This window comes from Zalophus californianus, chromosome 11, assembly GCF_009762305.2.
Source record: "Zalophus californianus isolate mZalCal1 chromosome 11, mZalCal1.pri.v2, whole genome shotgun sequence".
Taxonomy (NCBI): Eukaryota; Metazoa; Chordata; class Mammalia; order Carnivora; family Otariidae; genus Zalophus; species Zalophus californianus.
The window spans coordinates 12,088,342-12,115,558 of record NC_045605.1 but is presented as its reverse complement, the minus strand read 5'-3'; the positions used below and the strand labels follow the sequence as shown (position 1 = coordinate 12,115,558).

The 27,217-nt window shown below is 43.1% G+C and overlaps 1 protein-coding gene across 9 annotated transcripts in view; it reads left to right on the top strand.

Annotated features, from left to right (window-relative positions):
• CADM1 (cell adhesion molecule 1) overlaps window positions 1-27,217 on the top strand; it is a 318,714-nt gene that overhangs the window by 262,443 nt on the left and 29,054 nt on the right. For 6 of the 9 annotated variants that reach the window (XM_027579180.2, XM_027579178.2, XM_027579176.2 and 3 more), the window contains exons 4-8: window positions 1,344-1,481; window positions 3,739-3,897; window positions 16,327-16,426; window positions 19,548-19,720; window positions 24,468-24,557. In XM_027579180.2, coding sequence (XP_027434981.2) covers window positions 1,344-1,481; window positions 3,739-3,897; window positions 16,327-16,426; window positions 19,548-19,720; window positions 24,468-24,557 — 660 coding nt within the window. The remainder of the gene's footprint in view (window positions 1-1,343; window positions 1,482-3,738; window positions 3,898-16,326; window positions 16,427-19,547; window positions 19,721-24,467; window positions 24,558-27,217) is intronic. The other 3 variants (XM_027579183.1, XM_027579182.1, XM_027579179.1) reach the window with 1 other exon arrangement.

The following is a 27,217-nucleotide window of genomic DNA, read 5'->3' as shown; positions in this document are numbered from 1 at the left end:
ACACACACCCCACACACTGTCTTGCTGAGGAATATATGCAACATACCATTTTTCCTTTTTCTTCTCCATCGTTCTCTGTAGGAATTTTCAAGTGCTTCAATTCAATGTAAAAGTCTTCCTGTACACAGAATTTTACATTGGCACTCGAACAGTTGGAAATCCCAAATACGTGGTTTAATCCCATAATTTATTGAAGCGGTATCAGAGATTTATTATTCAACTTGATCATCAGGATGGCATGTTTATACATATTTAATTTCTTGTTTCTCTTCTGAGTTGAGAAACTTATTAATCATAAGTCTCAGAACTGTCTTTGCTTATTCATGGTGGTCAGGGCACATAGTCTGAGATTCACTCTGCTGAATTCCGTATTCTTACTGATTTTTATTTCAAGAAGTTTCGTCTTGTGGTAAGGTTGCACCTGATGTGAAGTCTCGCCGTCAACTCCGTTTCATAAAAGATAACATGCTCTCTCACCGTCCCTGTCACCCTACCTACTCTGGATTTGATATTTCGCACTTTATACCCCAAATATTTTATTCTATCTTATTACATATGCTTAATATGCTTAAAGAAGAGTGGTTTTAATTCTGACATATAAAATGGACTTGCAGGCACTTAATAGTCTTTTTCACTTTTGCTTTCTAAAATCTGGAGCATCAGATTTCAGAACATGGAAAAATTACTACAAAATAACTGGCATGTCCTATCTTACTGCATCTTCCCATCCAGTGGATTTTATTACTACGCTGTCCATTGGAAGTCATGATTGTATCCCAGTTCTCTGTGGATAATTTTAACTGAACAAAACTGGTTCTAAAGCACAAGTTTTCTGTGTGTGTTTATGGTGAGTGATTCTTTTAAGGGACTCTAAGTTTTTGATCTTTGCTGGTTGTCTTTGGAATCTTTCATATGAAGATTGAAATCCAAGGGTTGAGTTCAAGGACAGATAGTCCTTCCAGATCCTTCCTGATGAGGATGATAAATTCATTCAGGTGTACTCGTCTTACTTTTAGATCTACCTTCTGGTCAGTTTTCTAATAACCGATGGATAACTAGTACTGCTGTTGTTCTAACTTGGTCACTGATAACTTAGGAGTGGGAGGCTGGGCATTTTATAGGATAACTTTAGGAAAGAAATTCTGAATTAACAAACTTTCACATAATTCACACTCTTTGATGATGACTTTTGTACGTCTCTTTTCCCCTCCGGTGGCAGTTTGTTTTTAGAATCCCATCAGGAATGTCCATTAGTTGTCTCCTCTTTTTGGTAGTAGTGGTGGTACGAATTTCTAATGAAAAGAAGACCATATGCAGAAATGGATTCTGTGTTTAATTTGTAGTCCCACCACGCAACCTGATGATCGATATCCAGAAAGACACAGCGGTGGAAGGCGAGGAGATTGAAGTCAACTGCACTGCCATGGCCAGCAAACCAGCCACGACCATCAGGTGGTTCAAAGGGAACAAGGAGCTAAAAGGTGAGGCGCAGCCTGCCCTATCCGGAAGTAGTGGGCAGGCCCCTGACTCCAGCAGGGCCACACCTTGAGGGAAATTAAAGATGAATGCCAAACATGCCCCTAAAACAAAAATGCCCACTTAGATAGGGCTCGTAATCAATTACTAAATGCGTCTGAAGCTGGAGCATAAAGGCATTTTATTGAATCTAATGCATATCCTCCCCCTGTTGTTTGAGGGTTTGTGGTGATAGGTATTGCTAGATTTTTTTTTATTATGTCATGTTAATCACCATACATTGCATCATGAGTTTTTGATGTAGTGTTCCATGATTCATTGTTTGTGCATAACACCCAGTGCTCCACGCAGAACGTGCCCTCTTTAATACCCATCACCAGGCTAACCCATCCCCCCACCCCCCTCCCCTCTAGAACCCTCAGTTTGTTTTTCAGAGTCCATCGTCTCTCATGGTTTGTGGTGTTGCTAGATTTTGACTCCGATGCTCAGAAAGAACTAGAACTCTTTAGACCAGGAAGAGTCACTGTTGGTGGTGTCCCCTGAACTCCGGGTGTCCATGTTGTCCCTCAGTTCTCATTCACCCTGTGACCTCGGGTGGGTCAGCACCCCAGATTCTCACGTTGGACATTTTAAAAAAGGCTACCAGTCTTGGTGGTGAATTCCGAGTCATTCTAACATGGATTACTGCGCCATCAGCTTGCTGACCGTGCTTTCCTGTAGGGGCAGGTGTGTTAAGTATAGGAAGGATCGTATCCTAATTGTGGATCTGCAGGCACCCCCTTTCTCATGGAATCTGTAACTCACGTGCACGTTTCACCAGCCTGCTCTTTTGCAAAGTTTGCAGTTTGTGATAGTGATGCAGGCCACTCCTTTAACCTTGGCCTAGGCCACCCCAGGGTTGATTTCCTGTACCCTCAAATATCTGCCCCCTTAGCCAGCGCCTCAGCCACAGCCTGTCCCCTAGTTGACCCTTCTGTGTCAGTCATCCTGAGTTAACACGTGTGTGTCGGCCTTCCTACCCCTTGCTTTCCAAGGTTGCTTTGCAAGTAGTAACTGGGGGCCAGACAGCTCTGGTCATTTGACAGAAACGTCAGCTGTGTTTAGCAATTTCTGCTAATATGGGGATATTAATATTACAGATTGTAGGAGATTCTCAGGCAGATGAAATGAGTGAATGTTTGTAAAGCATGTAGCTGGTATCTGGGCCAAGGTAAGTGCTCGGTGTGTGCTTCTTAAATAAATCAAGAGTGCCAGGAAGAAAAGAATAAGGCCTTTTAGAAAGGGGATATAAAAATCTATATCTAGAAACAGATAAATCTATATATAACAGCTTAAGTTTCAAAAAGCTTGCTCTGTTTTAATCTCCTATTTCCTAGGTATGGTTTTGGGAGGAAGGAGTTTCTCATTTCCCCTCTTCTTTTCTAAGTGAACTGAGCCATTAAATGCGAACCGATAAGTACAAAACATTAAAAGAAAGTTAACGGTACTCCATGTCCCGGGGAGTGCTGAGTCCAGGAAAGGGGCTGCCTTGGCCTATTCATCCCATCCGGAAGCCTCCCCCCTCCTCTTATGGGTGTTCTTGGACGAGGCTCCCGTCTGGCCCGAAGCCTCTACCTTACTTTGCTCTCCCCACGGCCACTGCGGGGTTGTTGTTGTTGTGGTGGTTGTTGGTTTTTGTGGTCTTCAAAAAGTCTCAGAGTTTAAACATTTCAATTACAGTTTCAATTATGTAAATCCATTTAGTTACTTTCCCTCTTAATTGTTGCTGATGGGGGTGGGCAGAGGGGATTGTTTATATCTCTATTCCTGATTGAATTACTTCGGAGATTTGGATGATGTCCTGGAATTTTTAAACCGCATGACAGCCTACTCGACGTTTCAAGTTCAGATGGTGGTTAGGGGTGAAAAGCACTTCTCTGTTCCTCCTCCAAAATGCCGTAAGCAGTCAGATGGCAAAGTGGTTCAACTTTCAGCTGCCTTTTTGTGGGAGGTTTTAAGATAGAAGACAACATATGTAATATATTTAAATAAAAATAGTATCTATTATGTGGGGTAGAAATGCATCTTACATACTATCCTGTAAGGTTGGAAAGTAGAAAATTATCATTTTACCCATTATCTACCCACAGTTTAACCTTATCCCGAGTGGCTTCCATCATCTTGGTTAAAATAGCAATGTCAGGGCAGGGAGAGGAGTCTACAGAAACAGAGTGATAGGAATTCATGCAACTCTGAGTTCTTGGTATATTCCGTGTCCCCCAGGCAAATCGGAGGTGGAGGAGTGGTCAGACATGTACACTGTGACCAGTCAGCTGATGCTGAAGGTGCACAAGGAGGATGACGGGGTCCCAGTGATCTGTCAGGTGGAGCACCCAGCTGTCACCGGAAACTTGCAGACCCAGCGGTACCTTGAAGTACAGTGTGAGTACCTGTCTTAGTCCGTTCAGGCTATTCTAACAAAGTAGCACCAAGTGAGTAGCTCATAAGCCACAGTCATTTATTCCTCACCATTCTGGAGGCTAAGAAGTCCAAGATCACAGTCATTTATTCCTCCCCATTCTGGAGGCTAAGAAGTCCAAGATCAAGGCGCACCAGCACGGTTGTGTTCTAAAGAGAGCCTTCCCTCTTTCTGGTTCGGAACCACTGCCTTCTTGCTATGTCCTGTCAGGGCGGAAGGGGCTAGAGATCTCCAGAGCTGCTTTCAAAGGCCCCGCCTCCTCATATCATCCCAGTGGGTATTGGGATTTCAACATAGGAATTTGGGAAGGGAGGGACACAAACGTTCGTTCAAATCGTAGCAGTACCTGAGCATTTTATCCTGAGGGCATAGAGTAGCAGTTGCTTAAAAACTCTTCAGAAGCCATTTATTGAATACATATGATAGAGTTTATATCTTGTTGTCTTAGTAGTAAAATAATCAAAGGATTATTTTAGTGAAACACTGCCATACTACAGAGTGCCAAAGAGGATTTTCAAAATACTACATTTAACCCAAATGTAAAACTTTAAAATGATTCCAATCTGTTCTATCACATGACTTAATTAATTGCATTTTATGAGTGTTGACTATAATCATTTCTATGTCAACTTCACAATGTAGGGTAGTCCCTCCCACTTTCTTAGCCCCAGCAGAAGTGCTGAATTTTTTTGTTATAGAGGGACTTTTATTCCCCTTCTCCATCAGCATTTTGTCTTAAAGTGCATGTTCTCTTCCATTTTTAGCTTAAAGTATGGCAATGAGTTTAAAAGTGGAACTCTTTGGGATCGGTGCCATAATCTCAATGGCTTCATCAATAACAGCTAGATCGTGGGGAGTGAGGTTGTCTCCTCGCTGTGCCCAATGAACTAAAGACAATTCTCTTTATTTTCTCTGTGGACTCTTCTGCTTGCCAAAATGTTTTCTGCACAAAACCATCCCTGCAGCAAAGTTGTGGCCAAGTAGCCAACTTCTCACTTTTTTATCGGAGAGCTTCTGTAACTGAGCCTCTGAAAGATTGCAGTTGATACTTGCGTTTGCGTAGTGGCAATGGTGTAAGAGTCTGGTTGGAAAGGCAACTGCCGGGGGTCCGATAAAGGCAAAGCATTACAGTCTATTAATTCTTCTGTTAATTTCCTAGCGCTGCCATGACTAATTACCACCAACTTCGTGGCTTAACACGACAGATTGATTCTCCCATAGTTCTAGAGGACAGAAGACTAAAATTGAGGGGTTCGCAGGGCCACGCTTGCTCAAAAGGCTCTAGGAGAAGAGTTGTTCTTGCCTTTTCTGGCCTCTGGGAGTCCCAGATATTCCTTGGTTTCTGGCCATGTCTTTCTAGTCTCTTGCTTTGTCTCAACACGGTCTTCTCCTCTTCTCTGCGTGTCTCTTAGACGGACACTTGCTGTTGGAGTTAGTGCCCACCCAGCTAATCCAGAATGGTCTCATCTCAAGATCCTGAATTTGATTACATCCACAAAGACTTCTTTTTCCAAATAAGGCCATATACGCAGGTTCCGGGGCTAGGAAGTGAGCGTGTCTTTTGAGGGCCACCGTTCAGCCCGCTACAATCTCTATCACATGTATGCATTGCCTGAGCAAAACAGGGGCCAGGGAAAGGTGTAAAAAGTGACTTCTAATCGCTTCTCCACCTTGTGGCTAAAATTAAATGTAAAAAGTTGCTTCTAAGACACTAATCCCATTCCAGCCTTTTCTTACTCTGTGAGTTTGGCTCAATTTAACATTACATAATGCAGGTTTTTCTTGTTAATTCATTTCATCTCCATCATTATGTAGCTTCATTATGGGCATCATGCTTATAATTTTCATATCACTAAAACTATTGTGCTGTAATGTCCCTGTAATGGGAAAACAGAAATGATCAGATATTATCTAAATTGGCAGATAGTAGATTTCTTGTGACTTTGTTAATATGTAATTCATTTAAGCAAACTTAATATCCATTAACTTTCCTTGTAGGGGCCCATTAGCTTTAATAATACATTAACTCCTTTGTGAAACCTGAGTAGACATTCACCCAGTCCCTGCCCCTAAACTCTTTCAATGTCCCCAGAGTGTCTTCCAAATAGAATATAGCCCCACCCACCTATGAAATTACACTCACTCCCAAATGCAAAATATTTTAAGCACTACACCTCCTACCTCTTGGAAGACTTGACAATGATCTTTATAAGCCTTGTCTTCCATATTCTGTAGGTTCAAGAGAGATTTGTCCTTCTAAGAACAAGGAATAAAGCTGCATATCTGAATCCATTTGACTTCAGTCTTAGAGAACTGCTAGCCCTCAAACACAGGGAAGTGACCAATGCCTTCCAAAAACGAAGACATACCCATTGATCATTTTTAACTCTAACATGGCACTGTTGCAGGGTTCTTGTCTCACAGAGTTGAAGAATGAATCTTGCAGGCGATAGGGTGAAGGAAGTGGAAATTTCTTAGGGGAAGGTGAGAACAGAAAGGAAAGCTCTCTAGAGTGACAGGGGTCCCAGATGGGTTGCCACTGAGGGCTTTTTATGGTCGGTCTTTTATAGAAAACTGACCAGGGAACTTGACAAATACCTCATCTATAAATTTAGGACAAACAAGGTGGATTTGTAAATATTATGAAAATATCTCGTCTATATTTAGAACAAACAAGGTAGATGTGTTAGATTTCCTTCTTTCTAGTTAATATCTTGTCTATAATATTTCTCCACATCTGGGGTTTCTGTGAGCCTGGTTACAGAGCCCCCTACCTGTCTCTCCCTGCCTAGCCTCTCCTGTCCCTTACTCAGCACCTTTTTATGGAAGACTATTGTTTTTTGTTTTTGTTTTTGTTTTTATCCATAGTGAGCCACACAGGCATTTTCTTCTTGATACTTCATTTTTTTCGGAATGTATATAAAGAGAAAGTCTTTTTACATAAAAGAAGGTTAAGAGTTGCCAACCATTATATTAATCTGACTAGGAATTGAGAGTCTTCTTTGGTATCTTAAGTAAGACTGGTGCTCAAGAAAGTCACCAGACAGGGCATCTGGGTCACTCAGTCGTTTAAAGCATCTGCCTTCGGCTCAGGTCATGATCTCCAGGGTCATGCGATTGAGTCCCAAGTTGGGCTCCCTGTTCAGGGGGAGTCTGCCCCTCCTCCCACTCGTTCTCTCAATCTCTCTTTCTCTCAAATAAATAAAATCTTTTAAAGAAAGAAAGAAGGAAGGAAGGAAGGAAGAAAAGAAAGAAAGAGAAAGAAAATAAGTCGTCTGATCGTTCACTACCCTCCATTCCTGGAGCGCTACTAACAACTTGGCGGAGTCAACTAGGAATTCCTTAAGTAGCTCCTCCAGACACAACTGGAATCCTCTACCTCATTTCCTACCAGCTTTTCTCTCCTGAACACCAGCAGCTCTGCCGTAAGAGACTCCTGCCTCCGATGCCTAAGGCGCTTGGTCCTTGGGCGCTAAGGCTTTGTTCGTCGTTGGCTAGCGCCAGTGGTTCAACCCCATCCCTCTTATGGCTCTCTCTCTAGACGAGCAGCACCGGTGTCTTGATGGCAATGAGAAGAGATACTTAAATACATGAGATTCAGCAGCCAGTCTGCGTGGATGGGGCATCATTTTGGATACTCTATGAGGCGTATTAGACCCTCATTTTGTAATTGGCCCAAACCCTTAGCATCAGCATTTCTTAACCTTCTTAAAAACCTCTTTAAAAGTCCCATGGACCTGGAGAAGATGAACAAAATCACATATCCACCATGTTTTGCTTCCAATATAAAGAGTCTGTTTATCCTACAGACTTCTAACTTCATTTATTCGAGGACCAGTTTTCCCATATCCACAGATGATCCATACTCTTCACTCATTTAGAATTTGTCTTTAAGTCACTTTATTGCTTTTCCCTAACAAAGGCCTGTGAAAAAATATCAAATTAGGAATTTTATTTTGCTATGTGTGTTATGCTTAGTAAACATCAAAATAAATGCATAAGTATTTTTAATGTCCTTTTCTTTGCTACCTAAAAAGATTTTTTAATAATATCATTTATAAGCGTGAGGTTATTACCAGGAAATACTGAACTGGTCCGTGGACCTCAGATTAAGAACAGCTCTTTTCTGGGTAAATGAGACTGCCTTGGGGAACTCTAACCTGTTGGAACCGGTATTCATTATATTCACTTGGTTCAGTCCTGGCCCATTTTGCTACATGAAGCCTTCTGGGAACTGTTTTCTACCTCATCTAAGACCAATGGCTATTAACCAGGATATGACCAGAGTTACATGACAGACAATGGATTTGAGTTCTGTATAAACTACGTGCTTTTAAGAAGATATTTTTTTTAAAAAGGAAATAGCGAAGACCTACATTGTATATTTTTCAACAGCTTACTTTAAATCTGACGGGGAAAGGAGGAGAGGTAAACTGGAGAGCTGCCATATTGCATAGAAGACAAGGCTTGAGCTATAACTTGGAATTGCTTTTGTCTTGTGGATTTAAGTCCTAATTAATTGAACACAGAATTTTGCAGTGTTTGTTTGTTAGGACCCTTATTTGTGGTACCAGGAGAAATTGTTGTGCCCAATTATGTGAAAAATCAGCCAGATGTGTATGCTGTCATACTTTTAATAATCTTTAAGTTCGTGGTGAGTACAGATATTAATTGTGTAGTATGCATTGAAGTGATTAACATCAATGTAATTTATCATCTGGAGATTTCTGAACATAAATAAATGAGTTGTTTTGTTCAGCAAGGTGTTGACCCCTTCAGAATTAGTGAATTAAAGCCCCCCCTCTTTTTATTATAAATATGAAAGGCACCACAATCAGCCAAGTGTTCAGTTATTTGATTTTCTGGGGCATTAGCCGCTCTTGTTTGTGACATTTCCCTGTTGGGTGCTCGTTTGCAAGCTCATTAATAAGGTTTTCTCGTAGGAACATTGCTGGGAATGAAGAACAGACAGTAGGGCTCTTAGTTTTCTGGCTTTCATTGTGAGGCTCAGAAAGGCTACGGCGTCAGTGACACACAGCTCAGTGTTTAAAACAGAAAATAACTATACGCGGAAGCTGGAACTCAAAGCTCTCCCACCTTAGATGTTAGGCAGAGGACACTTTTGCCTTTTAATGTTCTGAGCTCGATGACCTTAAATTCCTTCTGTGCATTGTTTTTTTTTTTTTTCCTTCCACGTGTCGGTGTGCGTGGCGTTGCTCACATTTACAACATGGTTGATTATAGCAGAGCGTGGTACAATCGTAGCGCAGTTAGTGGAGTTTCAGATCTGAAGGAACGTACTCCTGTCAAATAAAAGCCTGTTTAAAGGAGAACAGTTCACTGTCTGCGCGTTAAAAGAAAACTGTTTAAATAGCATCAAGGTGGCAACACATAGCGACGTAAGCTGGGAATTCAAAGAAGAGCTGTGACCCTCAGTATGAAATTCAGATCGCTGTGCAAAGTGGGAAAAGCCTCACTCTGGACTGAGGTGAATCTGAAGCTCTTGGATGGCTGCTCTGTGTCTTTTGCTTTCCCCCATCACAGCCTTGCTTCTTTGAAATGGTTTGCAAAAATCCTCATCTTGTGAGGGTTTTGTGTGTGTGCATATTTGTTTAAAAGAGAGAGAGAGAGGGAGAATGAGAAATTGAGATGAGTTTTGAAAGGGAGAATGAAAAAACACAGACTCTAGAAATGGATGTTTGAATACCTTCCCTTCTCCAATTATCATCTGATGGTTAATTGTGTACGTAGGCATCATTTTCAAAATGAGTTTTAATGACTCCATACAGGCAAATATTTTGTAAATCCATTTTCCTCTTCACCTAGGGTCCGGAAAAGACTGGATTTCTCCTTTCTTTCCCTCAATTGGGGGAAAATTGGTCATTGAGGGCATGATCAAAACCTGTTCTCTATCTGTACCAAAATAAATGTTTCTCTGGTACCGACAGTGCCCTGCAGTGAAGGAGGGAGAAAAACCTGGAATTAGGAAAAGCTTTCCTGCTTGGAGTGGAGGATAAAACATCGTTTCCCAGAGAGGCTCCTGTATCCATCCTTCCCCCATCATTCCTGTTGCCAGATTATATTCTTCAAAGCATAATAGCTGGCGTTCCCCCGATTTGGCCTGTTTCTCTCTGATCTCCAGGCTCGCCTTTGAACAGAATCCGTTCTTCCTCCCACTCTCCCTTCCTTTTATTTTTTTTTAAAGCAACGAATTGAGTTTCAGGGAAGTTATTTCGGTATTTGTTACTCCTCATGGAGACCCCCGGACTCAAACGAATGTTTGAGCTGTCATTTGTTGGGTGATCACAGGGCAGGGGCGGGGCCACAGTCCTGATAGTATTAAAATACTCTGGAGCTTGTTCATGGAGCATGCTGCAGCACCCAAGGGGGCAGGAGGTGAGGGACCAATACTCAAAAAACAAAGAGTAAGTTTCGGGCCAGGTCTGTTACGAGCAAGATTTGAGTGATGTGACTGGTCAAGAGAAAGCCACCACCTCTACCTCCTCAAGGCAACTCGGTAGATGGAGGCCTCTTACTAAGGACACTCTGTCCACATCTCACTGACCTATTGTATTTGGGGAAGGTATGTCTCTGTGGCTGTGGACATTGAGCATTTCCACTCTGAAAGGAGTCTTCTCATGGTTTTTAACTCAAGGTCACATTTCAGTTCTGTGGAAGGTTAAATGGTTGTGAAGTTAAAATCTGAAAATCGAAAACGAGTGGTCAGACAACATCCTTTATGATTTCCCTGAAGATCCCACCTTAGAGATACACCAGAAATGCTAAATAAATGTGTAGTGAAAGGGAAGCATGTAAATCAGAACACCTGGGCTGAACCTCAAATTTTGGGAGCTGGATTGACCTTCCAGAAGAATAATACAGTTATATTTTGTGCTAAGGGCTGTTGAAGTGATTCAGCAGGGAGACCATTGAGATTGGAGTAACTCTCATGCTTTGGGGAGCCCACAGGAGCAAAGGAAAACCTCAACCAAAGTCCCCAGGCTCCCAAGAAAATGAAACTGAAGCCACCACCAATCACGAACAGCCAACTAGGCTTTCCCCAAATAAGGCAACTGCTTAAGCCACAGCCAATCAAATAATGGCCCTTGCTTTCCTTCCCTGTCTTCTCTGTAAAAACCTTTCCCCTAGCTCCTGTGGCTGGAGCATTTTCAGTGTGGTGTTGCCCTATTCAAATCGTGGATGCTCAAATAAACTCTCAAAAATGTTAACTGTGCCCAGTTTATCTTATAACAAGGTTAAGATGTATTCATGAGCTGATTTTTTTTTTTTTTTTTTTTTTAAGTGAGTAACGGAGCGTGGAGTAGGAGTCCATGCCCCGGTATTTCTCCAGCTTCTCATGCATTCATTCACTTGGTAAGCAAGTGTTGAGGGCCTACTGCATGTGCCGGGCACCAGGATACGAAAGACTCAAAACTTTTGTTCTTACAGAACTGACTTTCCTATGGAGAAAATCATGCTATAGGGCTTTTCCCATCCAGCGTTCACTTTCTGATTTTAAAGATTTCTCAAAGATAGGGAAGAGTATATGAGTGTGCCACCCATTTCAAAAAGCACTGGAAACATTGTTTTCTGTCACAACATCACAGAATACAATTTGATTTTCAGCCCCCACAAAACTACTTGCTCGTTGCAACAGGCAGGAATTACATTCTACTGCAGTGATGTGGCACATGCTTGTTGGTCCCGCATCTCCCACCAGGCTTGACTCCTCCCACTCCTAATAGCACCGTCCTCCTGGAGCACAGTTGCAGTGCTCCGATTCCTTCAACAGATGCAACAGCAGGAGGTCTCTCACCTTGCAAACAAACAAAATAAATGGCAGTGAGAATTATTCATGAATGTGTCGTGACATTAGAAAGCAAGGTTTTTTTGCAAGATGTGGAAGTCCTCTGAAAGCTCAGTGTGACTGTTCTTGAACCCCATCCAGTCATCTCCTGCTACCGGACACTGTCTACCTTCGGTGCAAAGCTGGCCTCTCCCAGCAATCCAGGCAGCCGTGTCGTGGGGGCCGAGTCTTGCCTCGAGCTCCAGAACACCCCTAACACTCACTAAATCTCAGGTTAATCTTTGCAGGGTCATGCTCCTCCAAACTGCAGTAATCCTCCATGACTGACAAAGACCCTTCAGTTGAGGCCTCCCCACCTGAATGCGCAGCACTGACCCAGACTTCTCCCAGCCATTCTGATACGTCTGGGCACTTGCTGCCCTTGAGTTCTCCCTGGTCGAGGCCCTGAGACCATTAGCATCTGCTCCGCAGGCATCCGGTCCCGCTTTCACGGATTTTCGGAAATTGGACGAAATCTAAGTAAGGGCCACGAAGAGCCTGTGTCCCGAATGCAGTCGCAGGAGCAAATTTGCACCCAAGCCCTTGGGCCTGGTTGCAGTTAGTGCATCAAAGGACACTGGATGCCTACATTCCCTGATTTAGAAATTCTTGGGGTGGGGGGTGTCAGGAGCCCCTGCGGTAACGAGTCTCATGCTGGGGTATCAGGCATCTACCTCATGCCTCAGATGTACTCTTACTTGGTACATGGGAAGGATGACATCCCAGGCAAAAGGAAACTGCAAAGTACCCTTTTATTTATTATTTTTTTAATAAATAATTTTGAAAACCTGCTACATTCGTGTTGTGATCTAGAGAGAAGGAGACGATGACTTTTCATTTACGTAGGAAAGTGAATACAGGTTACAGAGTCTCGAGCTTCATCTTCTGGAAAGATCATAGAACGTGGTGCAAGGTCAGACTGGCATGAAATCAATTGTAATCCGCCAGCAAGCCATTCTTAACCTCTTTAAGAGTTTCCTTTTATATATATATTTTCCCTTTATAGAGAGAGCAAAGTACATTTGAAGAAAGTCTCATCAAATTGGAATGTCTTTCTAATATTATTTTTTTAATTGGTTGCTCCTGCAGTGTGACCCAAAGCCTCCTGGCATTTAACCCTCTGTGTGACTTTGACTAATGAATGAATTTTGTCTGCTCTAAGAGTCTTGCTAACTGTCTTTTATAGGGTTTTTAAAAAAACTACAGTGTATTATGAAAACCTCAGGTCCCTCCACCTAATTGATTGGCTGTTGGTGATGCCATCTCTATAACTATAATTTTCCATAAGTGCACAGACCTAACTATTTTTCTTATTTTTATATAGCAGTTCCATTTTATAATGACATTAAGCCATTCTGAGCGATACATTTCTAGGCAGTTATGGCACTTGGGTAGAAAGTGTCATCTGGCTTGTAGCCTTGTGCCTTACAACACCAACTGAGGCGTAAAATGATCACCCAGAAAATGTACTGGGCCTTACCTCATTACTTAAAAATAAATCTTAGAGTCTGGGTCTATTTCAGAAAAGCTTTGGTGGGTTATAACGTTTGATTTATGAACATAATTAAAATATAAATGATGAGCTTTGGGCTATTCAGTCAGCCATCTGGATTGTGCAGGATTTTGACATACTCACATTGTAGTCAGGATCTTCCTGGGAAAATTTAACCTCCCTGAGTTCTAGAGGTGCCAGTGGAATCCCAGGGTGTCTGGTCCACCTGTTGAGCATAGATGAGTTCCTCCTTCAGGGCAAAAGAAGGGGATGGATCTTGGCACATAGATCGCCTGTGTGGTTTGTAGGCTGGGTATGAAGATGGCTCAGCTGCCCCCCCAGTCAGATAATATGCATATAAATACTGCATGTGTCAATAGAGGAGGACATTTTTCTGTATAATACAAACAAGATTAATGTTTACCTTTTCAGCCAGCTATTAAGGTAACTGTGGCAGATGTACCCGTAAGTAGATGGTAGATGTTTCTCCAGGAACCTGAGGAGTAAATTGGGAAAATCTGTTATCAAAATTGAAGGTGCATTTTCTATGGCTTAGTAGGATTTTTTTTTTTTAAATATAAGTTCCAGGTACAGCAGATCCTTAGCTTGCTCTTCCTAATTTCTGTGAGTAATTGGCAACTGGGAAACAGCCATTAGTAACATAAAAAAAGCATTTAACTATAAGTCTGTGGTACTGAAGAGAGGCAAGAGCGGATTAGATTTTCAACACTCTCTTTATTATTAATGGAAGTTGAGCACGTAAAACCCTTAGTGCACTGTGCTGAAAAATATACCCTCTCTGTTTGCTTGTAAATTACACAAGGGGGGAAAAAAAACGAGAAAACCTTCCACATAGGCCAGCAGGCATCCTGCTTCTCTGTAATTAATGGGCGGAAGTCAGCAGAGCATGGAAAACGTAGTCCTTCCGTGGATCAGAGATTAACCTATAAGCAAATGTTACATTTCAGCCCAGATTTCGGGCTTTAAATTTAGCCTCACCCAGAATGGTTCCTAGGTAAGAATGACAGAGGTTTCCTGACCAGGAACTCCATTAAGTGCTCCTGTTTCTGAATGTGAAATTTAAGGGAGCGGGTCTGGCTGTCAGTGTTTTCAGTAACATAACCTTCTCCCGTTGCTTGCTTTACTTACTTACTTACTTAGTTATTTAATTTATTTATTTGTATCTTGTGTTTGTAATAAACTTCACCAGCCAGCTCTGTGTTGATGTGTTATACCACCAAAAATAATAGACTCGCATATGTCACCCAGTGGTTGTATTTAGCGTAAGCTATATCCAGAGCTCTCCGAGGAGGGTGGCCCACAGCTCTTGCTTCTCCCTAGCAAGCCAGTCCTCATTCAAGGTCATCACGTTTATTTTGTCTTTTTCTGCGTCTCTTTAGTGACGACTTTCCCAACCCAGTGACCAGTCCCTGGACACCTCCATGCCATTTTGCTCTCGAACGTTCCCTTTTCAGCAAGTCCAAGAATAGAACCGTGTTACTTTGCAAGGGTCAGCTGGAGCTTTCAGGCTTGTTAACTTACGCCCCTTGGGCAACTGGCTTAGCTTCCCAGCAAGGGTTACCCATTCACAGCGTGCAGTGCACACTGGTGGACAAGAAGACGCTCCTGAAAGGTTTTGAATGCCACACGGTTTTCAGAGACAGGTCTGTGGTGAGAGCAAGACTGAACCACTGTGTCTGGAAGGCAGCTGTCCCCGAGAGGACCCCCTCGTGTAGCTTGTCTTAGCCGCGTACAGGTTGAGATCAGTTGAGCCCTGCCATATTTCTGATTTCCCTCTCAGTCCATAGGATGAATGTTAATGAGCTAAGCACTGCTTGTAAAAGGCCAAGGGGCTGTTGTTTAGGTGGTGTGATTGTCTGAGAAAGTAAAGTTATGGAAATTGTTTTGACCTTTCAGCCAAGTGATGTCTTGCCCTCTCACATTTGTTACTCTTGGGTACGTTTCCAAAAATACACGTTTATAGAGCCACTGCATTAAATGAGAAACCTGATTTAGGGATTAATAGCTTGTTAGTTCAGCAGAGGGAAAAAAAAAGAGTCTCCCAACCCCGTTCAGGTTTTATTTGTAAATGTATTTGTATGTGTTTCTAAGCTAATCCCAACCCCTTCTGGTTCCTTCCCTATGCCCCACACCTCCCACCATTCATTCCTTGGACCCAAACCCCCGCAAACTCCAAACACGGGTTTTAAGTAGCCAGTGGATAATAAGAACACCTGTGTCACTTGGCTAAGTACTTGACTGCCTTCAGAAGCTATACTTGGTTTTAATTATGGATTGCCACTGGGAAATACACTTTTGAACCAGAAATCCCAACATTCGCAGGGCTGCCTCTTGTTATCTCCGTGACCTTGGACTGGCTACTTCATCCTGAGTATCAGTGTTCTGATCCCTAAAACTGGGCTTATTCCCCCACCAATGATAGTTCCTACCAAGAGCCAGGCCCTCAGTACCTGTCCGCTTCCTTCCTTCTCATGTATAGACATTGAGACATCAAAGAGTTTCGTTGGGACCACCGGAACCTCCCATTTCTTTATTCTCAAAGCCATTTGAGTGGAATTCAGAAGTGTAGCCTTTCCCATTTGAAATCTAGAGCGTGGAAGAGGCAAACTTATTAATATGCATTGTCACAACATATTGTCACATAGTAATATATGATATATGATAAAATGTATCAATTCTGAGCACCACAAATATCTGTGGCTTCACCTCAGCATGAAGGCAAATGAGTTTCCTTTAGCTTGAGTGAGTTTGGAGATAAACTTCAATGTAACAAAATGTATTTCACAGGAAATGTTTGATGTGGCACAGTTGGCTTATGAATCTCTTATCTGTTCGCGTTCACTCCTTGGAGTTATTAGTCAATTTAATTTGAGCAAATGCCAGGATTACTAACTAATTAGGAGGATGTTAGTGAAGGCATGAGGATGGGGAGAGAGGGAGTGCTGGTGGTATGGGGTTTGTGGCAGCATGCAAGTCTGATTTTTTGCCTGATATCATTTGCTAAACATGATACTTTGTGTTGTTGTCACACAGATAAGCCTCAAGTGCATATTCAGATGACTTACCCTCTACAAGGCCTAACCCGGGAAGGGGATGCGCTCGAGTTAACATGCGAAGCCATCGGGAAGCCCCAGTAAGTTCTGAAGGCCAAGGTTGGCAAAGGGTCATGAGCAGTAAATGTCACAACACGGAAATGTGCGTTCACAAGTCAGCAGCCTGTCACCTGTCTCCTGCTATAAAGGATGAAAGATATTTCAAGCACTAAGGAATATTCAGTGAAAAGGGGAATGAATACCTGCGGTTGGTTCTTAATGGTCAGGATTGGGAGAAAAATGAAATGCCAGCTAAGATTGAAATCTCAGCTAATTCTATTTTATTATCATCAACATGATTGTCAGAACTATCTTCTCTCACAAAAAATAATCCTAATAATTTTTAGTATGCCCACAATCTAATGATAAATCTGCTACCTTCTGTGTTAATGTCTTAAGCTGCTGGAAAGATGGTTTTCAGACTTAAATTAAGCCGCTGTGATTAGGGCCAGCCGTTGGAAAATGAATTTGCCCTACCTTTAATTTTGCTTCTCCTTCCCTCAAAGAAAAGTGACTCCTAGAAATATTTTTGTTAGTAAGGAATGGTCCCAGAGCTTTTTCTCAAGGAATGTATGTATGCCATTGCAGAAGAGAAAGAACCTACTAACGCTCTTATTTTATGGAAAAGTACAAGGAAGCTGCTTCGCTCCTGAATGAATGAAAGTGAATTAGGGAAACTGCTGTATATCATCACTAATATAGCAAAAAAGCCATATAGTGGGGCCACTTTAGACGTCCATCCAGTTTCGCATGGGGAGAGGAGAGAATCTTCTATTTCTAGGAGAGTGAAGATTGTCTTTAACCGTTTCTTACAGAAAAAACAATCCACGGAATCCTAAAATGGAAAAAGTCAGTGTCAAGATAATAAGCCCTCAAACTTTGAGCGGTCCCCAGCAAAACAAAACAAAACAGCATTGAGCTCCCTCTGCTGTCCCCGTGGTATGATTTTTTTTCCCTCAGAGTTTTTATTAACCAGCCTGACTATCACAATTTTCATGCTCTGAGCATCTTAAGGAAGCTTCCCTGAAATCTCTGGAAAGCACTGTCCCCATTACCACTAAGGCGTGATCTCTGACTAGAGACCGGGGAGCCAGATGGAGGCTGCCATCCGCTCTCTCCCGCTTCACCCCTCCCTGTGTCGGGCTTCCCTCTCCTTGGACTAGAATCTGCTTCTGTCTGTCCTCACACCATGTGCAGCTTTAAAGATGACCTTTAGGAAGTAGGAGGCGGTCTAGGTTCTGTTTGGCTTTTCCTCTGGTGTTCCCAAGTTACTTGGTTTGAAACCCTTCAAGCTTTAGCAGAATGATCTTTTTCTCCTTGGAACACGGCAAAAAATGCAGATCTTTCTTTCTGTCAACTGTTTGGACTATGCCCTGGTTAGTGGCTTACCTTGCTTGCCTCAAAAAAAAGAAAAAAAAAAAATCCGTTGGAGAAAAATTCTCCCAGGCCTCTCGCCACTTGCAATACCTATATTCAGCCATATTAACCACATTTACAGTATATGGCTTTGCTAAACTCTTTTGTTTCTGTGGGTTTTTTCCCGTAAAGAAGGTACTGTGTTCAATTGAATGTGCCATGGGGACAGTAAATTACATGTTTCCTTCAGGACATTTATGCCAGAGAAGGTATCTGTTCCTCTCAGATCGGAACGGGTATATGGTTGTGTGAGCAAGCACGCACTAGTCTGCTGCGATCCCTTCTAGCATATTACCTATTTATTTTCTCAAGAAATTGCATACAATAAAAATGGTAATTTAACTTGCCATTAAATGTTGTGAATATTCTCAGCACTTACCCCCACTGATTGTTTCAGCTGTCAAGCAGCAGGACGTTAGATCTGATTGCTAGGCAGACCCATTTGCCATTGCCTGCAAGGAGCACATATGCAGGACTAATTTTTAAATAATTTACTGGGTTGTGATGACAAACCCATGTGTAATTAAAGAAAAATTGTAACTTCACATCCCATTTGAAAATTGGAATGCTACTCGACAGAGCTAACTTGGGTGTTCGCTCATCATTAAGCAATGGGTCTTTGGTCCTGTCGCCACTCCTGGAAGTAGCCGTGGGGACCGACAGGAAGTTACTTCTGTGCCCGCGTCTCTGCTGCCCTTCCTTTAAAATGAGAGTTTCAGGCACAATCATCCACATGGCCCCGATGTCACAGGATGTTGAGGGAGCCGCCTTGGAGAATGTGAGTCTTAGATTCCGTGAGTTTGAAAGATACTTGGTGCGTGTGCGATTTCGGCTCTGGAGCATCTTGTGAAATTTGCTTTTCCCTGATGGACACAAATGTGGTACTTTAAAACAAACGTGCCTCTGAGCCAGTGCCATAAGGAGCCCATGTGGAGATGTGCCCCTCAGTGACTGACCCGGACCCAGAAGCCTTGCCCTTGAGCCGCAGGGCTTGCAGGTGCACACGAGAGGGAGAGGGTGACAGCATGTGGGACTTGGAGAGCCAGCAAAGCAAGGCACTTTGCAGAGGAACACATAGATGAGGTGGACTGGGTTGGGGGAGTCAGGTTGTGGGTAGGGTTAAGGGGAAAAGAAATGATTGCACATTTCCCGAATGAACAGAGGTGGTTTTTCCAACAGCAGAGGTCAAAAGAAAGCAGCATTCAGATGTAAAAGTCTGTTGTTGTTGTTTTTTTTTTGTGAAACTTGAAATCCCTTTAAATATCACAAGCGGCTTATCACAAGCAGCTTCTAAAGCAAGCGTCTTGGTGTATTAGTAACCATCAGAGTAATGCATGTATCACTAGCCAAGAATTTCCTGTTTTCCCCCTAATTAATGAGATGATTAACGATGGGTGAGCTCTGTCCTGTTTGAATCGGTGTGAAACCACACAGCAGGGCATAAAAATAGGGTGCATTGGTTTATTTACTGATTTGTTAAAGATGAATTGGAAATAATGAGACTCCTGCTTATGGTCTGTTGAAAGTTTTTCAACACCTGATAATGTTTTGTTTGTTTTTTTTTTTTTTAAGTCTATTCCAAACAGACTCAGGGGGGACTTCACAGCTGTAATTTTATGAACTTAAAACATGTCCTTAATCGTGTCACCCTACATGTGACTCCTGTAATGCGTGGGTGGGAAGCTGACACCCACGTCTTGGTGGAAGATAATGAAGCCGGCTGTGTTCATCCTCTTTCCTCTGCAGGCCGGTGATGGTGACCTGGGTTAGAGTCGATGACGAAATGCCTCAGCACGCCGTCCTGTCCGGGCCCAACCTGTTCATCAATAACCTAAACAAAACAGATAATGGTACATACCGCTGTGAAGCCTCTAACATAGTGGGGAAAGCTCACTCGGATTATATGCTGTATGTTTACGGTACGTGGAAAGCTAAACCGGTCTTCTACCAGACACATTTACTTGTACCTGCCGCTTGTGATCCCCTCCCAGAGCTTTTGGTCCAGTTGAAAACCGAAAGCACGTTTGTTTTCTTCAAGAACCTAAAGAAGCCTGGCCTGAGGTAGACCCCAGTGTCTCCACCTGGGAGAGCAGTGACTTCTCTTCTCTCCCTCTAATCGTGGGGATTTCCCGCTAGATCACAGTCCCTGGTCATGCTGAGCAGGCGAGCTATGTCCTCAGGCACGAGCAATGGAGATGATGTTAGAAATAATGACTGCAAAATTCAGCCTTACCAATTAATGGCTATTTAGCTCAGAAAGTTTATTCCCAGTGGTATTTTCCTGTGATACCTCAGCTACCTTCTCTCCCGCTTTGATGAACAGAAGTATCCTGTTTTCACCATGAAGCTATTACATTCCCGAAGATGTTGCAAGCTGGTAAATACTTGGTGAAAAAATGTAGGGTCCTTGGTAGCTACATAAACCACCACTGGCTACTACTTTAGACATGAATGCATTTATTTTTAAATTTGTCTGTTTTCTTAATATCTTTTCACAGGACTATTAAAGCATATATTATCATGAATCGCATTCTCTAACAAGCAAATATTTATTGAGCATCTACTACGTGTCAGGCATTATAGACTTTTTCCCATTTATATCTTAATGTCAGTTTTGCATCTGGTGAATAGTCTCTATTTAGTTGAGGAGTGTGCGCTGCCTCTCTAGCCTTAGGATGACAGACTGAGTCTCTTCTGTCCAGTCGAAGTCTCTAGGTTGGTTTTATACCAGGAAGCATAGTCATCAACTGACATGACATGGAATGAGTACCCACAGGCCTGAAAATTTCAGTATCTTATAAATATATGGATATGTGTGCACCTTTTTTTCTTCCTCTTAGCCCTGTAAATTATCCAAGTATAAGTGTATATGAATATACACCTGGCACACATATAACCATACCTATGGAATATTGACACCATTATGCCTTAGAACCTGGCCACTTTCCTTTTGAAGAAAACAGGAGTTGGTGTCTTTTTGAGGACATAGAAGCATGTTTTACACCATATCTATTTGGATATTCAAATATAATCCTCATGATCTTATCCTGAGGTTTTAGGGGTTTTCCCCCCCTTTTAACATAATGCAGAATTATGGGATCACATCTACTCACCTGATTTGTAAACTTCTGAGATGTGTTTTCTGCATACGTTACCCATGTGGTCTGTGCTCCACACATGTAAGAGCATTAATTCTCCCCAGTGGTTGAGGAGATCCCAGCAAAGGGGACAGTAGTCCCGTGTAGGTGCCAGGGGGTGCCCCGGGCCCCCATTTCAGCTGACATTACACAGCTACCCTGTGCCTCAGACTGTTCACGGTCCACTGATGTCAGGGGCTGGAAGGTAAATCTCTCTCTGTATGTGAGGGCTTGAGCCTCCCGTGAGCCCCCTCCATTGCTGCCCCCCAGGTTCGCGGTGGGTAACAGCAGCGGCAAATTCCCACCAGTCTAGTGTATGCTGCCTTGATCCAGAAGACTAAGTTATCTGGGAGAACAACTCTGGTTTCTCATCCCTCCTGTTGCCACCTCTCAAGACAAGAAACTTTGTGGATTTGATGGACACAGATGTCTTTGAAACCTTTGGGATGCCAGCTTACGGCTAGCGTTTGTTAAGTGCTCACTGTGTCCCAATGTTGCGCATGCATGAGCACCTCGAATCTCCCCAGTAACCCCAGGGTGTACGCATTATCCTCGTCCCGTGGTACGGTTGACAGATGAAGCTTAGAAAGGTCACCTAAGCTGCCCAAGTTCACGGGCTTACTATGTTTCCGAGCCATGACACTTCTGACTGCCGAGTCTACAGGGACATTTTTGTTTTACTTTGTAGGGCCTCTAATTCTCACTGCTTCCCAGTAGGACAGTTCCCTCCCACCTGAGACTGTTTTAGATTTCACTCGCTGAAACATAGCGACCTACCTGTTCCGACAAACACACACACACACACACACACACACACACACACACACACACACACACACACACACACACACACACACACACCCTAGATTTCACTCGCTGAAACATAGCGACCTACCTGTTCCGACAAACACACACACACACACACACACACACACACACACACCCCTCCCCAACCCAGAATGGCATACTTACCCTCGTCCGGGGATCACCTAGATGTACAGGATTCTACCTGCCTCCCTTAGGCTGTGCCGGTAACACCGTCTGGAATGGCAGCTAGAAGGCCAGCCTGAGGTGTTGCTCGTCCGTTAATAAAATATTCTAGCAATTTGAGAGGATGGCGAGTAGATTTTCTTTTCAAAGGTGATTTATTATATTACTACAGTCATGTTTTTTAAAAGTACTTTATGAAGCAAGTGTTAACGTGCCTTTAAAATGTTTAATTCTCTGGAAATAACTCCTAGACTTGGAGAATCTAGCTGGTTAGTGCCCTGAGCCCCAGTTGATTTTGTTCTTTGAGTCTCTGTGTGTCAAACACTGCTCATTAGCTCCAACTCTGTATTTTCTTAAATAGTGGCCTCACGTTGCTCTTATTGCTAGAAATGATCTGAGCAACGAGGTTATACCTGTTAACAGAGTCTAATTCATTCAGGTCACTTGAGCCAGATGTGAAGGACAACAGTTACCCCGGTAGTGATGAAAATAATTGAAAGTGTGTGATTTTCAAAAAACGAAAGGGAACAGTGACCTTTTTTCTGAAGTCTCTGCCCTTGTTAGTCTGGTCCATCCCTTGTTCATAATCGTATTTTCAAATCATATTTCAAAAATGGACCTTCCATTCCCCTTTGATTGCATTGTGGATATCACACATTTTGTGCCAATACTCTGAGAGATAGGTACAGAAATAGCATTAGAGTGTATCAGGGGAAGTCTCCCAGGCACAGATGTTCCTTTCCAGTGATAAATATTGTAATTGAACCAGAACAGAGAAACCACATTAGCTGCCCACATGCCGGGCAGCAGGCACCTCTCTGGGTACAGTTGAGTTGGGTAGGAGAGGGCACAGGATGCCTTCAGAGCTTGACTCAGGGGCCCTTGCCCCTCTCTCGGCTGTGTCTGTCCCAGTGCCTGTGGTAAGGTGTGGGTGCAGCCATGTGATCTGCCAGGTTCCAGACTGCTTCCTCACCTGGGGCCTCCATGAGAAAGTGGCCAGGAAGCAAGACTGAACACACTGCCTGTTTGTCTAAAAAGGTGGTTTGAAATTACTTATTTAATCATTTCTGCTTCTTGGCAGACAGTGGGGTTTTTGTGTGTGTGTGGTTTTGGGGGGTTTTTTGTTTTGTTTTCCTAATTTTTGTTGTTTTTGTTTGAATTCCTTTTTGAGCTCCTTTGTGAGGCTGCTTTAAATCGCTCGTGTCCACAACTTAAACGAGCACAGTCTCCCGTAAGACAGAACAATTTGCTGCTGATTCTTCCCCATCACATTCATACACTGTGCATGCGTGAGAGAAGCTGGCTAGGAAAATTAAAACCTCGGATTACTGATCAATAGTAGGAATCATCTCAAGCAAACCTTAAAACCAGGCACCAAAATAGTGTTGTCATAAACTTTCAGGAAGTTGTACCAAAGCCAATAAAGGTGCAGTATATAATTAAAGTTTTGATGTATTAATTAGACAGTCTGAGAGCTCACTTGGAGATAAAAGGACACCAGATGTGTCAGGAGAAAAAGTTGACGTGCTTTAGATAAAATTTAAAATCAAAAGCCTTCAAATCGTCTTATGCTCTATTTTAGCAGGATGATTGCTTGGTTCAAAGTCTTGCTGACAATTTAACACATTCAGTTTGATCATTTAGGCTCAGGATTTTCTTTTTTTCTCTTTCATATTTGCCCTTCCCTTGTCCCCCAAATAATTCCTGAGATGATAGAAGAATATACAGTATATCAAACATCTGACCGAGGGTTCCCTCTGGGATTCCTGGCTTGGAGGGTCAAGCCCCGTTTATATTTCGTCCTCTTGTTTACAAGATGGAAGGCGGGCTTTTGGTCTTACCACCACCATCCGCTTAGGTCAGGCTTTTAACGTGAGCAAAGGCAACTGACGTATTAATATTTATAAGTTGTAAAATTTATTGACTTTTAAAAAAATAAAATCTCAGTAAAATCTCACACGCCTGGAACTTGATATTTAGTGGTGACATTCTCTCTTCTTTGTATTTATTACAAGCATAGAAGTAGTTTTACTTCCCGCTGGGATGTATTGATGGGGAATAATGAAGTTACCCGTCATGGAGAGCAGGGATGCAAGAGCACACTCATCCTTGGCCGAGAGCAGCCCTTTCGCTGGAGCAGCGTCCTCTCCTCCCTCCTTCCTCCCATCTGAAAAATCATAAAACAAAATGCCTCTCGGGCGCAGGGCTGGTTTACCCTCACCTTTGAAATCAGATTGGGGGGTGTCCTAATTTGACTTTCCCCCCCTTCTCTCCTTCACATCTCCTCATCCCTACTTCGCTTCATTAATACAAACCTCTTTTCTTCTTTTCTTAGCTTTTCCAGCTAAGGTTTTGGGTTATGATTACAAGACACAGATCTTCGGCAGGGGGCTAAGGGGGGTGGCGGGGAAGCTCTTGGTTTCGGAGGGGGGGTGTCATCAAACAAACATCTCAATGTCCTCATGCCTTTGTTTTGTCATTACTGGTCATTGTTGTGTTCAGCATTGTGGGTTTGATTTTCCTTTTTTTTTTTATCCAGATCCCCCCACAACTATCCCTCCTCCCACAACAACCACCACCACCACCACCACCACCACCACCACCACCACCATCCTTACCATCATCACAGGTACGGTACCTTCATTACCACTGAAAATGTCCTGAATGTATATTGTCTTTCTGGTATGTATGCAAAGACACTGAGAAGTTCCCTTGAAATCCTTGGAATGTAATCATTCCTTCATTTTGGAGCTTCAGGCACATTAGATACCTTGTTCTTAAGTTGAATCTTAAGGACCTCAGGAAATCTTTGAACATCCAGGCACTTAACCAGGAGATCAGATATTTTGCAGCTTATGCTTAAGAGAGTTCTTTTTTAAGCATCACTGTTCAAAGCAGAATGCTGGGGAAAATGGCCACCTGGCTATTAGAGAACATGCCGGTAGCTTAGGCTTAGCCACGTTGATGAAATGGTAAGTATACTGGCTTTGGATCTTCTCGTCCTAATTCCATCTTAATTCATACGAAGGAAAATGCATACCCTTTAACAGGCCCAGGTGGGCCATGTTTCGAAAGGCATCGCCATTCTTCCTGCCCCAGAGAGTACCCAGAGTGTTACTACCTTGTGTGTGTTGCCGGGGTCAGGAGGTCAGAGAGAGTCCTGTCTTCTCCGTGCTGGGCGCTCATGTACCCCCTGCTGCCGTCAGTTAAACATTGGAGGTGTGGAAGAGACAGCCACAACAGTTGTAACTCTGTGGCTTTATCTTTTTTGGACTGTCTGAAACTCTTCTTCAGAATGAGTTTCACTGTCTCTGATTTCTATCACTGAGGGAGGAGGGATGCCATCCATCCCCTTGCTGGTACCCAGTGGCCCTCATACCGTTTGACGTTGCTTGCCTGGGAACCTTGGAGCGTCCTCTGCCTGGGAAAAGGTTATGGTTGTACCATGTCTACTAGACGTGCAGGATTTCCTTAGGTAAGGCCTTCCCCAACCACTGTGTACAGGTTCCGACCCCAGAACATGTAAAAGTAATCATTCCATGAGGAAAAAAAAACAATTTTCTTTAAAAGATAACTTTCCCGCTTCATTAGCTTATCCCAGGAGACTGCAAGATCTCTCTGAGCTCCACACCCCAGGATACAGGACTTCTTTTAAAACACTGAATATATAATTCATCATTCTTTGTGTGTAGACCCTCTTTATCGCCCTAGATAGGGCACCTGTCCTTTACACTGACTTTCTGGAGACGTTCTTGGTTTTCACAGGAGTCGGTGAGACAGGCATGACGAACATCCAGAGTGTTCCGTGGAAGAGGAGGTTTATGAAATAGGACAGTAGATCCCCTAGTCTCCGTTTTCTTCACCTTTCTAACCCATCACAGTGGGGCAAAGAGAACCTTAGAAAAAGCCACTAGTGAGGATTTTTCCGACCGCTGTTTATGAAAACATCAGTGCCTGCACTTAAGGTCTTCTGAAAATCCATCAATTGGCTATTGTGTCTCACTCTAAACTCCGCTCCATCCAGGCTGCTTCCTAAATCCTCGTCTGTGTGTATTTCTGTTTCAGTTCTGCTAGTTCCTTCTGCTGCTTAAGTAAAAGCTTGTTAGCGTAGTGCGCAGACTCCTCCCACTTTCCGCCTCAGTGCTAAGCACCGCGAAGATGCTCCTTCCTACCTGATTCCAGGTCAGCCATGCTCTCCACTTTCCGTACCAGGAGCTAGGTTTTTACATTTCATGATTTCTTGCTGCTTATCCAGTGTAAACTGAATTAGGCTTGAGCTCTCAATAGTAGGTTTCCATGAAATTTCCTGTAAATGGCCCTTGGGGTGTCCATGTGAATTACACCTCCATCCCCCGCTGCCCTTTGCAGGTAGTCAGTTCGTCTTTGCAGAAGGGGCCCAGGGATGAGCCAGCCCTTACTACCTCTCATTCTAGAGGGCTCCGTCTTGGTGGCTGTAGGCTAGCTAGGTCTATATTTTAAGGCAGGGGAGGCCTTTCTCGCTCTGTAGAAACACCCCATTTCTCCATAACATGGAATATTTTTCATCTGTGGCTGGCCTCTCACTAGCTCAGGCTGGTTTTTGTTTTGTGTTGTTTTGTTTTTAAGACCTTTCGTAGCACCCCCTGAACTCCCCCCCCTCACTCTCTGCAACACAGCAGAGGCACCTCCGCTCACAGCTTCCAGCCTTCACCCCCACCGAAAGCTTTTGTGTCCTCAGACAGCTACAACTCACTGTTACCACTGTTCCAACCACAGAGACTCCATTTAAGAGGAAATTTTCAAAACAAACAATGCTGTATTTCTGTCCATATCGAAGGTGCCTTTAAATAGGGGCTTGTCTTGGCTTCTGTCTCTCTGCTCCCGGCCTCCAGGCTCCAGGCGATGTACGATGAGCTCCCAGATGCACAGTAGCCTTTCAGCACCAGCACTTGAACCCTGTCCACACACAGAAGGCATCTGTGGCCGTGAACACCCAGATTCTCACTGGCACACCCAAGAGTAGTTAAAGTAAAATTGCCACTAAAGCAACATTGTAGGATATGATCTTCTAGGCTTGCTGTGTCTTAACAAGCAGTCTTCCATATATTTATCTTGCCTAGAAAGTACACTCGTGGATTTTAACATTTGCTTCTTACTTCAAACAGATTAAAGGTTATGGAGCTGAATGATCCTGTGTTCCGTTTTAAAGGTCCAGGCTATCCCTGAGATTTAGATTGGTTCCTAAGAAATCTTCCAGACTGAATCTTGACAAATGGATAGCTAAATTAATTTCCACTCTTCTTCTTTCTT